At 40.9% G+C, this 12,784-nt stretch overlaps 1 protein-coding gene across 5 annotated transcripts in view; it reads left to right on the plus strand.

Annotated features, from left to right (window-relative positions):
* The first annotated feature begins 219 nt into the window (after positions 1–219).
* Positions 220–12,784, plus strand: part of SLC25A13 (solute carrier family 25 member 13) — a 101,773-nt gene continuing 89,208 nt past the window's right edge. Inside the window, exons 1-3 of one of the 5 annotated variants that reach the window (XM_050327198.1) lie at positions 298–324; positions 2,560–2,574; positions 6,941–6,955. In XM_050327198.1, the coding sequence (XP_050183155.1) occupies positions 313–324; positions 2,560–2,574; positions 6,941–6,955 (42 nt within the window). In that variant the 5' untranslated portion in view covers positions 298–312. Of the gene's footprint in view, positions 325–2,559; positions 2,575–3,256; positions 3,293–4,772; positions 4,812–6,940; positions 6,956–12,784 lie in introns of those variants that run through there. The other 4 variants (XM_050327207.1, XM_050327229.1, XM_050327221.1 and 1 more) reach the window with 4 other exon arrangements.

Here is a 12,784-nt window from a genome sequence, read left to right on the forward strand (position 1 = left end):
CCAGGGCGATCGGTCCCCTCGCAGGGGTGAGGCAGTGCTCGCCCCGCAACGCCGGCGGCCCTCCGGGGACGAGGCCGCATCTCCCGCCGCCTCGCCCGGCGCCCAGCGCGGGGCCGGCCCGGGCCGTGCCGGGCGATCACGGGGCCGCGGCGGGGCCGGGCGGGGGCGGCGCCCCGTCCTTGCCTGGAGAGCGGCGGTGACGGCCGGCGCTGGCGGGCTGGTGCGCAGGCGGGGAAGCTGCGCGCCGCGGTCGGAAGGGAGGGGAGCGGAGGAAGGGAAGGGACGGGAAGGGGTGGCCGCGCCGGGCACAGCATGGCTGCCAAGGTAAGGCACCGCCGCCGGCGGGCGGGGAGGCGGCGGGCGGCGCGGGCGGCGGCGGGGAAGGGGCCGCGGCGGGGCGGCTGCCGGGCTTGACCTCGGGCCTGTCCTTGGTGAAACCCGGCGGTGGCGCCTCCTCCTCCTCGCGGCTCGGCGGCCCCGGGGGAGCCGGGGCTGGGCTGCGGGCGGCCCCCCCGGGCCGGCAGGACTGGTGCCGGCGCGGCGGGGTCCGCACCTGCCCGCACCGGGAGCAGCGGCCTGCGCTCTCCCTGCGCTCCGCCTGCGCTCCCCCTGCGCTCCCCCTGCGCTCTGCCTGCGCCGCACCATCGGCGGCAGTGACGCTGCGGGGCCGCCCTGCCCGTGCCGGTGCCGCCGTGCCCGTGCCGGTCCCGCAGTGCCGGTGCCGGCTTGACCCCGCACTGCCCTGCCGCCGGGCACCCGCGCCCCGGCCCGGCCGCGGCTCCGCCGAGCGCTGTTGGGCCCGGCAGTACTTCAGTGAAAGCCCCGCCGGGCGTCTATTTACACAGCGTAGAGATGCATAAAAATACGCACATACACATGTTATAGACGCACACGTTTTTGGAGAGGATGCAGAGGGTCCTCGGGACAGTGGCTGGCAGGTCCCGAAGTGGACACAGATGTTGGCCCTGTCCTACTTGCAGGCCTTAGCACCTTAGCACTTTGCTTTTTCTCCCATTTTGACCATATACCCGTTTTTACCTTCTCTTTCCACATTTGGTTAGAATTTTCAACCCTTTTCACTTCTCAGTGCTCTCCTGTCAGGTTGATACCTGCTATTTAGGTTTTTTTGCTGATTGGAAGGATAAATTAATTGAAATACTTTAATTAATTTCCTAGTAATACACTTACATCCCAGGAAAAAAGATTAGCCGTTAGCTGGATCAAGGCCATATGTAATGGCAGATAAAATTATATATAGTGTTGGTGTTTCAAAACGTAACTACTTTTGTTAGGTTTCATTTTTGAATACTGAGACTTTTGAAAGAAATTACTCCATGCACTTCTTTTGTTGACATCTGTGATGAAACTTATATTGAGGGAACATCAGAAAGCAAAGCATCCTCAAACAACTCAATGCAGCACATGCGCCCAGTCTGGCTGGACTTGTACGCTCCTTTATTTCAGTGAGTCCAGGACAGAGTTGCTGCTGTCAGCACTTAGGTTGTCTAAACAGCATACTGTTTTAATAAATTGAACGGTGTATGATTCCTCATTGCTAGGGTACCTGAAACAATCATCCCCAGATCTTCTGTTTACTGTTTGTAAATCTCAGCTGCCCTATTTTTTTTTTTTTTAAATTTTTGATGGCCCACTCTTCCATACATACAGCATATCAGTTACACCTTACCAGACTATTGGTGTTTAAAGACTTTAAAGTCTTCCGTTCACTGAATTTATAAACCTTTTACTTATCTTTTCCTCTCCAAAACAGTAGTTCCAACAGTAGTTCATAATCGGCAATCTATTTGAATCCATACTAGTCACATAAACTTTAAAAATACTGTATATATAGTTAGTGTTTTCTAATCAGGTAAACATGCATGCTCCATTCTACACATTTGCATGGTGCCCTTTTCCTCTTGGTGAGGTTTGTTACACAGTTCAGATCCCCAGAATCTACACAAGCGTATGTTGGAAGGACTCAACACTTAAGAAGACACTGAATTGAATATTGTACATTTCAGGTGACATCAGGCTTGGCAGAGAAATACCCAGTAAAAAGAATAATGGCTTAATCCTAGTGTCATAAGCAACCTTGGTACACTGCAAAACATAGATACAGCACTTTGTACCACAGGGTGTACAGCCCTCACTTAGCTTCCTGGGAAGGCTTCCATTTGCAAGCTTAGATGTGTTTTGAGAGACTTGTGTTAAAAAAAAAAAAAAAAAAAAAGAAAGAGAGAGAGAGAACTGGGAGCAGCTAGAACAGATTAATTATTATGTTACCTTGTGAGACCTCAAGGCGTTTTTGTCTTCTTGAGTTGAAACAGTTGCTGTTAAACATAGGTGAATTTCTGTTATCAGTAGCAAAATGGAAGTAGCGTTTCCTACTCTAACGGTAACATCTGAGCTTAGGTTCTGCACACATATGAATAACTTTGCCACGGAAAGAGCTTCTGGGCCTGAAGTTATTCACATGTGCTTGCAGGCATGGGCCTTGATTTGTGTTCTAACTTCCTCACTGATGCATCTCAGTAATGTTTGCCTTTTTCACCTCAGCCAAACAATGGACTGGTGAGTTTGAATGCTTTTTCTAAAATTCCTTCAGTACCTTTTCCTTGCCAGTATCCTGCATGACCGCTTCCTTTAATTTTTTTAATTATACCCTTTTGGGCATATGAGTATTTGGGATTGAATGTAATTGGTCATTGCTTGCAAGATTTCAAATGTTGACATTTTAAGCAGACTCTAGGAATTCAGTCTGTCAAAAGGAAAACACAAATGGGATACTGTTAAGGCTGCGGAGTTAAGCACTCAGGTATCAAGAAATGGGCATTACGGTCTCATTTAATTTTCTTTGTTGCATATTACTCAATGTTTTGCAACTTATACAATGTTTTAAACAATGTATATTGCACATCAGTGTCTTTTCGTAAACTTTGAAAAACTTTTCTCAAAGTGTTTTCAGAAAACTCTGCTGTAAATTACATTCACACAGATTACCAGTAAAAACCACAGGTGAGATTTTCCAGTTGATTTTTACCCCATTGGTAACTAAATTACCATCCTAGGTGCTGGCTTCTATATCTGCATTGTGCAAAAAAATAGGCTATGTGAAACATCTTTATGGCAACGCATGTACAAAGCACTAACGTTTTATATAGTGTGTCATGCTTATTTCTTCATTTTGAGTGTTTAACAATGCAATCACAATGTTGTTTTTCTGCCCTTTAGCCAGATAGTTCTAAAGAGAAGTTACACAGTCTAGCTAATGCCCCTTGCCATTCACCTGGTGTGTATTTTTCAGCAAAATTAAATGTTTGTGTTGAGTGAATGTCAGTTACCCTTGATCCCTATACTGCTACACAGTTCTGGGCATAGCTGTTGTCTCATGCATGTGCAAATTGTGACTTGCTGTCTTTTTAAAGTCCTACTCCTTGGTAAAATATAAACATATTTTCAGTGGGAAGTTCTGAGGTACTTCTCTGTGAGACTTCTTCCTGTAGCTGATTTTGCCTGTGCTATTGTGCTACTTTGTCTTTTCAATTTAAGGTCAGAAGCTTATTTTTATAATGGGAGCTAGTGCATATAATATTTTTAAACTTTGTATTTCATAACCACTAAGCTACATTCAAAACAGTTAAAAATTACATTAATGAAAATTCCAAACTCAAATAATTTTGTTAGATAAATCAAAGCCTAGAAAACTGTAAAAACAGTGGCTAGCGTGGAAGCACTCGAACACCATTAAAGTTCATCTCTGCTATGAATAGCATGTGAATAAATTTCAATACTTGTACTGAACTGCAAAATAATAATACAGAAGTTAATTTTTAAATACTGTGGAGTATCTCTCTATTTGTGATGTAATTGGTTTTTTGGTGTGCATGTGTGAACTTTTATCCATTGGACACATGGTTGCCTGTATTACCCAGATTTAAAATTGTTGTCTTATGTACAAAGTGAACACAAATATTGCATGCTAAAAAAGCTTGTCAAATGACTGTTCAAGTGAAGGCATGAACCTTATATCAGTACCTGGTGAGACTATTTGCATGCTTAATTTTAAGTGCGTGTGTAAGTCTTTCAAAGAACAAGTGCCTGGCTGTCCGAAATATATACATAATGTAACAAAGAGATTTGTTGCTGACTTATGTGACAATATTTGGGATAGTTCTAATGCAAGGTAAAGAAAATTTGTTTTGCAGTTTTCATGTATTTAACATGTTTTTAAAATTATCTTTCCTCTTGTCTTTTTCTGGAACTGTTTACTATGGAAACTGTATCAATGGAGTTACATGTTCTTTCTGTTTACTACCATATTTACCTCTAAAATCCTAAACTGCGTCACATCAATAAAAGTTAGTCCCAATCACAGGCTCTTTGTATACCTTGGTGCTATTGTAGTAAGACATTTTCCACTGAACACCCCATTGCTGCAAGATGTATTACTTTGGCTGAATTAATTGGAGTTGCCTCAGGCCCTGACTGTACAAGCCTTTTTATTTGCAGAAATGATCCAGTGCTTGCACTGGGTGATGTGAATTAGTGAGGTTTGGATTAGCAATGGTTGAAATGCAGACATCATGGCAATGCAATTCTAAGCAAACATGATTCCAAACAGTGCCAAAACTCTCAGATGATGCAACCAACATCAGCCAACACCGAGAGCTCCTTTTGACCCACAGACTGAAACGTTTCCTGAATCACAACAGACTGCCATGTCTCCAGATCCATATGCTAGTTTGGGAATATCTGGGTGTGCGGAAGAAGAAATGGAGTTGTAGATGCCAGATTTTAGATTGGAAGTGGTGAGCTTCTGATGCTTTTTGTTGGTGGTTTTTTTTATTCATTCTGGTTTGATGCGTGAATATGAAGTTTTATTATTTGTTTTTTGTTTTCTTATTACCAATCATAAGGACATGGTCTGGTCAGGAAACACCCCAAGATTTCTGTACTCCAGTCTGTTAATTATTGTTATTTTTACTGAAAAGGTAATCCAGAGGCCTTTGGAACAAGGAGGTAGCTTTCCATCTTGCTTAATGGTGAAATATCCTCTTAATTGCCTTTGGTAAAGTATAAAATCTAAATATTGAATGTAATTGTGGCTTAAGCCATGTCTTTCACTTACTGAGCCATTAAGACTTTGGTGCACATACTGTGCTTGACCAGTTGGTTCAATTTGAATTACAAAAGGGTATGTGAAGGAAGAAATACTTTTGAATCTAGTCACAGGTAGAAAAGCAATCCCTATGATAATACAGCTTTTCACACTATTTCATCTGTGGTTGGTTTGGACTTGATGTAAACTCAAATGTAGAAATTATTTTGATTATTTTGCTATCATGCACACCCAGCATGTCCCTTCATGCATCATGCAGTTCTATGGAGCCTGTTCTTTCAGCTCCTTCTCCCATGCTTCTCTCCCCTGTGCTAACAGTAGGGTGGGATGGGAACAGACTGGATTCACTCTTCTTGCCCTCAATGATGCTATTCTTCCCTTCCTCCATCAAAATGGAAGCAAAGAATTGCATTGCATTGCATGTGAATTTGTTGGGCCCTCAGAAAGAAAGAGGTCAGTGATTCTAGCATGATGGGCTACTGTGTCCATGAAAGGAATGGAGTCCCTTGTGGACAGGCTCCAGCCACTCCTTGAGAAACGTGGTTGGTGAGTAAGGAGAGGTCCACCTCTGTTTGCCTTAAGCACAACTGAGTTTGTGTACTTAATAGTGCATGACTTAATACCATTATGGCACTTAATGGTACTGTGGTAATTTTTTTGGATGTGATAGCACTAAGTAATATCCTCATGGAAAGTCCCATTGCTAGTCTGTACAGATCTAGTGGCGCTTGCTGATGGTAGTTATATTTTGGAACTGTGCAGCAGTATGTAAATTCTTAAACACTACATGTATCGTGAGACTCTTCTTTCCACTTTCGTCCTTAGAAAAAACGTATATTTATGCTGCTTATGACTTGTTACTGCATCTTGATTTCTTAAGAGACCAGAATTTGCCTGATAGAGGAACACTGAATTTGTATGAGTGCTGATAACTTCAAAACTTCTCTAAGTGCAAAGTAGCATGAATGATGACTGCAGCTGAAATAGAGGAGAAACCAAATAATTTACTCCCCTTTGCTGTCCTTTCTGCCATCATTTATGTGTTTAGTTTCATTTGGTTTCTTTTACTGCTTAAGTCTTTGCTTATGACATTTACTCTTAGGAGGAATGCTTGAGTCGTAGTCTCACAAGGCGCACAGCAATTTACAGGTCCTACTGGCAAGAATAATTCTAGGAAAGGCACTCGTGGAGAGGCTCTGCCATGGAAAATGTCCATACAGCTCTCTTCTACAGGAAACACTGAGTTACCCCAAAAAGGAGCTTTATTACACCGGGGCTTTTGTTCCAATTGAGTTTGTGCTACTATTTCCTCCCTACCCCCACCTTTCTTTCTCAGAGCAAGGTAAGGGCGAGAGGAGGTGGTGAAAGAAGTTGCTATATGTCTTCAGTGTGTTAGAGAGGTACTGATGGCATCACATATTGTAACTACTACTGGTTTTAACCACTTTTTGAAACTTGCTCTTTTCCATTACGGTGTCCCTGTAAGAGGAATTGCAGGGTGACTTTGCTTCATGTGCAGCCTAGGAGAGTGCTACTAGACCCAGTAGTTATGTACACATCTTGTCTGTTGTGATGCCTGCTGAAAAGTATTTAAAGTTACTCGGATCTTACCAAGTCAGGAAATGACTTCCTCTTTCTATGCAGCTTTGGGTACCAGGAGGTTAGAGAAGCTCTTCCAAGTGTGCTTCAAACAATATGTTAAAGGCACTCCTCCTGACGCTGTAATGTGCAGAAGCTTACAGCCCTGAATTGTAACAATGTGTCTCCTGACAAGCTTGTTTAGGCCAATGTTTATTTTATTTATCTATGTTGTCCCAGGAGTATGACAAGGAGGTATGTGATACTGTATTTCCTGGAAGATGGCATGAATGTGCTGCTGAATTTTAGCTTAATTTTTGCTTTTTATCTGTGGAATTGCCACTGCTTTGGCTGTAGAATGGCTTTACCATACTGAATAGAGCCTGTATGTTTGTATGGTGCCAAACCTAAACTTGCATAAGGCCTCTGGGCACTACTTGACTTCACTAATAATGCTGTTTTGCTTCCGCTACAACACAATCTTCAGAAACAGAGCAACTGATGTTTTATGATGCTAGATAACTATGGCTAGTAAAATGTAAGGTTGCATATTTTCTGGTGCATTTTCTTTCTGGAAGATATTTGTATCTCCGTCATTTGCTGGGAGACAAAGAGGTCCTTATAAAAATACTCTATTTTCAATTGCTTTGGAGTAAAGCAATTTCAACTGAAGCTGTGTGAAAACACTTAAAGGAACACTGTAAATGCATTTTTCATAAATTTTTAAAATAATGCCATGCTATTTACAAGTTCTTAGAAACATGCAATTGCAATTATATTCTTTACCAAAAATGTTACCTGACCTGCAAAAAATCCAGTGTGTTAAAGGATGAAATTGCTCTTAAGGAATGGGTTCTTGGCATTTTTCTTCTTCTCTGAAGAGGGAAAAAAAAATATTTGAGAGAGGGAGAGTGGGGAAGTGAATACATGTTCACTAAATTCTATGCACTTAGAGAAGAAACAGAAGAAATACAACCTGTTGCAGGACTAATCACATTCCTCTTGTTGGAAACCTGTGAGGTCCCTAATGTCAGCTGCTGGATTCATATATTTATGATGTTTTGCATGCCTAGGCAGCCTGCAAGAGGTGTTTTTATGCTGACTAGTAAGGTCACTCCTTGAGTCTCCTTAGAGATGTGCCTTGCACTCTGGCTTACTGTTGTCCATGTGAAAACCAGAACCTACAATTTAGGCAAAGATGACTTTTTGGTGCTCTTTAAATTAACATCTCCATGCCTAACATTTTTGTCCGCTTGACTTTGGAAGTAGAATTAGAAAACCTACCTGAGGTGACAGGAATAGGTACCACAACAGCCAGTGTGCTGACTAGAGAGCATCTAAGGCAGCCAGTGGGAAATGAAAAGATAGGAATGTCCCAGGAGGATCTTCAAACAGCACGGTTTGCACCTCTGTTTCAGGCAGGACTGCTCTGTAGTCACAACACAAGGACTGGGAGAACAGACAAGTGAGCCAGAACCTGATTCAGTTTCTGGCAGTTAACATACCCAGCTGGGAGGGGGGAGATCTGAATTCTCTGTTGCCAGCGATGCTGATGCATTTTGCATGCATGATACCTCCACCTGCCACAGTTTTGGAGGGTTGCTGTGCTTGATGCTTACTACAGTTCTGCCAATGCACATCAGACATGTTGCATGTGTGGTTGCTGGGCTGGAGCTGGAGCGCAGGGTCAGCCTATCTGAAATGTCTCTACGTGCTCAGGCAGGGCTGTGGCAGTACTGGGTGTGCACCTTGGTGAAACTTCTGGAATCCTGAAAACCTTAAATCGCATGTGACTTTCTGCTCGTGTATGGAATGGTTTTTGCATCATGCTGTGACTGAGGTAGTAGAGAATGCTAATGGATCTGACCCTCAAAGTGGGTCAAAGTGGAGTTTGGAAATACACAAACAGATGTTTTATTTGTAGAGAGCACACTGAGATTGGCAGACTTGTGCCCAGACAGCCAAAGCTTTTAAAATAATTTTAAAATCTTCTTAGTATCATTACTACTTCCATAGTTTCAGGAGCTTATTGGTTCCCTTTTGGAGTCCAAGGCTAGGCTGGACCAGATCTCTGTGACTGGTTCTTTGCCTGTTTGTCTTCCTTCTCTGATGCCGGGGCTGAATGCGCTGTAGCTGTTATTTTGGTTAGGTTGGTGTGGAGAGGTAGCTGTTTGTTTCCTGAACTGCCAGATCACTGCATTTTTTAAAAGCCAATGGTAGCCGTGAAGCTGTGATTCGACTTGGATAATTCAGCAGCAATGTAAGGGTGCTGGGGTGAATTAGACTGGATAACTGAGTTAGCAAAAAGTGACAGCTTTTTTTTTAAATATTAGTTTTGTTTCTTCAAATCAGATCAATTTTTTAATATGGTTCACAGCAAAGCAGCTTAAAGAGTTATGTGGATGGCACTGAGTACAGAAATACATTAAGCTGGAAACTTCAAAGGATTTTGTATGACCACTATAGGACTATTTACTGCCTTGCATTTATAGATGCTTTTGCATTTTCCACTTCTCAGCAGAAAAATGAGAAGGCAGGATTTTTTTACCAAAATAAGCTCTATGCTTGGGTATCAGGCAGTTTGTTTGTTGTCAGCCGTTTGTGCTTGGTTCATGCTGGGATAGCAAGCAGGACTTTCTTCCTAAAGGTAGGAGCCGTGGTACAAGAATATAGCCATGGGGATATAACTGTAAGTATTACACAGGCAAAACTGTGAAGTTGTCACAGAACTAACTGGTCAACTAATTACCCACTAATTATTTAAATGCCAGTGGGCAATAGTTTAAATGCTCAGAAGAGAGAAAGTGAAAAATGGACCTGAAATATCAAGACAACTTTGTCCTTGTTTTCCTTTTAAGTATTTATACTCAACTCTTTGAAAGTATTTTGTCCTATTTTCTCTATATGTTGCAGTAGCTGGACTGATAGGAACATTTTTAAAAGGAATTTTCCAAGAAAGCAGAAATAGAAAATCAGACTGCCCTTGTAAATTGTTTATAGTGTTGTGTTGTTTTGTTTTTTAAAAGGTGTTTATCTGATTGGCTTATTTATATATTCAAATGTGAACTGACTTTGCTGTAGAAGGAGTGACTGCCTCTTATGTTAGGCAAGTTTAGGGTTGTATTTGCCTTGATTAGTCTCTCTGGTCCCTACATGTTTTTCTAACAGTGCTGATCAGTCCTGCTCAACACCACACACAGAAGATGACCATAGTCTTACTCTGTAGGAATCAGGCAGCTGATGAAATCCTAACTCTCAGAAATTAAATCCTAACTCTTCAGAAATGTGAGAAAATAAAGGGGGAGTGACCTTAGTGTTGAAGATCAAGAAACCTTGAGTACCATGCAGTAACTTGTGTTTTTTCCTTAGGTCAGTAGTTTTTGAGTCACTGATGCACATGTGAATTGTTAATTAAGCACTAGGACATTTCATGAATTATCCATATCAAAATGTATAGAGGTCGAAATTAAAAACCTAGTTAAAGAGAGGTTTCATGCGTTTGTGTTTTAGGTTACTTTTGCTTTATGACTATGACCTCCACTTGACCTCAGTCTTGCTCCCCATCATCCAGTCCACCTTAGCATAAATAATGTTGGTTTGTTTCTTCAGCAGAAGACCCAAACTCAAAGGCTTTGGACCAGAGCTGTAGGGAGCTTCCTCTGGGAACAAATACCTGAGACCTTTTATGGGATTTGTCATTGTGTTGTTTTTTTGTTGTTTTGGTTTGTTTGGTTTTTTTTCCCCCCTAGATATCATATTTGGAAAACTTGGCCAATCTGAGTTTATTGTAATAAATAGTACTGCTGCAACTTGTGATTCCTTTAGTTATTCTAAAATACTTTTCTATTCTTAAGTGACAAATTTTCTTTACTCTTCACTCAGCCTATCTTGTCTCCTCAGTCTTTCCACATTTTTGGCATTCATACTGTTAATATTTTAGGTGGCTGTGATTGCAATAAATAGGACCTTTCTTGAAACTGTTAATTCTTTATCACAAACTGTCCTTATGACAGGTGAAGAGTTCCCAGGCATATTAATGCTATTTAAGAAATTACTACTTTGATTAAAAACAGGTGCAAATAATGACAAAAGGTGTTAACACAGCATCATATCACATACTGCTGGATTACTGAAATTTGATTATTATGGAGTGAAACACACAAACATGCCTTTATTGAGACCTGTAGGATCATCTCTTTTGTAAAGTGCAGTGCTTCACAGAAAGCAGATAAAGAATGTACTGCTCCAGCACCTCTCTTGGGTACCTGGGACAGGACTGTCTGACAGCAAAACAGACTGATCAGGAAGGCAGATAGTTAATGATATGCTGTAATTTGAAGAAAAATCTTTTAGAAACTGACTTTTTTAAAGTGCTTTTGACCAGCATATATTATTTGCTAAAAGCTGCCAGAATACAGAATTAAATTCACCTGCTAAGGTCTAAGTTTTGGTGAGCCAGCAGTGATAGTCCTAGAGTTGTAGTTATCTGTAGAACTATTGTTATATTATATTGAGATTAGCCACAAATTATGTAGCTTGAACTTGATTATGTCTTCTGTTCAAAACAGAAATATCAAGAGAATACTTTTACTTGAAGAGTATGTAGTCTTTAAGTTATTTTCCAATTTTTAAGTCTCACTGTAAATCAATCCCATGTGAAGATAATGTACCCTGAAACTCTTGAAGTCTGTTTTTTTTTTTTTTTTAAATTCCATCAGTAGGAAAATTTCAAGGCTTTTAAATGCTATTTTTGCATTGATGGAACCTATCAGAAGAGTAATACATGTGCTTTTTACAACTATGATTGTTATGGCCTTGATGATTAGAGCAATTGAAGAATTGGAAAGAGTAACCTTAATTCTAAAGCTGGAATACAGAAGAAGGTGTTGTGTAGCTAGATGACTATAGTTATTTGCCAACCTTATAAATAGGTAGAAGCAGACCTTGTTTTCCCTACTCCTTCAGATGTCTTTACGTAATTAGTGTTCTGGAGTATTAAAACCATGGCTGTTGAACAGCTGTTGAGCAAATTTAAAATATAACATTTCTGAGCAGTTGTGGAACTGCACAGGGAAGGAAGTGTGGGGGATCAAAGTCTTAGTATTTCTTATATAGTTGAACAAATTTCTTTGACTGAAAACTTTAGGAAAAGAATAAGAACAGTGATTTGACATATTTGAATTGCATTTATCATTTCCCCGTTAGAGTTTATTCTTTCTTTCTCTCTATTTGTGACACTGTGATCTTGTTGGTACTTCCTTTGTAATTGAAATTGATTTACAGGACTTCAAATTGTTATGTAAAATGTCATTGATCACAGATTTTTCCAGCTCCATGTGCTATTTTGTATTTATCTTTTCACATTTTTCAGCCTCTGATCTTTTCTCACTGAGGATTTTAAAATGTTCTTTCCTGGAGCCAACCTTCATTTCTATCTGAGAAATTTAAACTTAACAGGAAACGGAAGGTTCAAAGAAGGTTCTGTGGCAGGTTGCAGTCTTTTTTTAGTGCTGGCTTTGCAAGGAGATGAGGAGAGAAAAATAACTACCACTCTCTGTGCTTTGTTTTTCTTTCTGACATTGCGTACTGGGAAAAATGCCTGTAGATTTCAGGATATGGAAGGGCACACATTTTTCTACCTTCTTCCTGATAGTGTTTGCATACTGCCTAAAAGTGCACTTAGTTGACAGGGGAGGATGCTTTCACAAGGATGATCCTAAGCCAAATGCCAATCATCCAGCTAGTAGGAGGAAGAAATTCTAATTGTCTTTATATTTAAGTTGCTGTTTCTTATCCCAACTTACCTGAACTCTGTCAGCCAGTAGAATCATCATTTATTTGGGGTTTTGGGGTTTTGCCTCAGCCAATGGATACTTAATTCTGGGAAGTTACCAGATGTGCCTACTTCATCAGAGTAAAGCAGTAAATTAGAATGGTTTTAAAGGAATAAATTAGAGAAAATTATTCAGTGTTGGAGTAGCTTGAGCACCATCTGACTACATCTTTCATCAGAGACTGATAGGTGTTAATCAAATGCAGGTAACATCTTCAAAACATAAAGGGCCATCAGTGGGACCATGACAC

Source organism: Myiozetetes cayanensis, unplaced genomic scaffold (genome assembly GCF_022539395.1).
Source record: "Myiozetetes cayanensis isolate MyiCay16 unplaced genomic scaffold, myiCay2020 scf1, whole genome shotgun sequence".
Classification (NCBI taxonomy): Eukaryota; Metazoa; Chordata; class Aves; order Passeriformes; family Tyrannidae; genus Myiozetetes; species Myiozetetes cayanensis.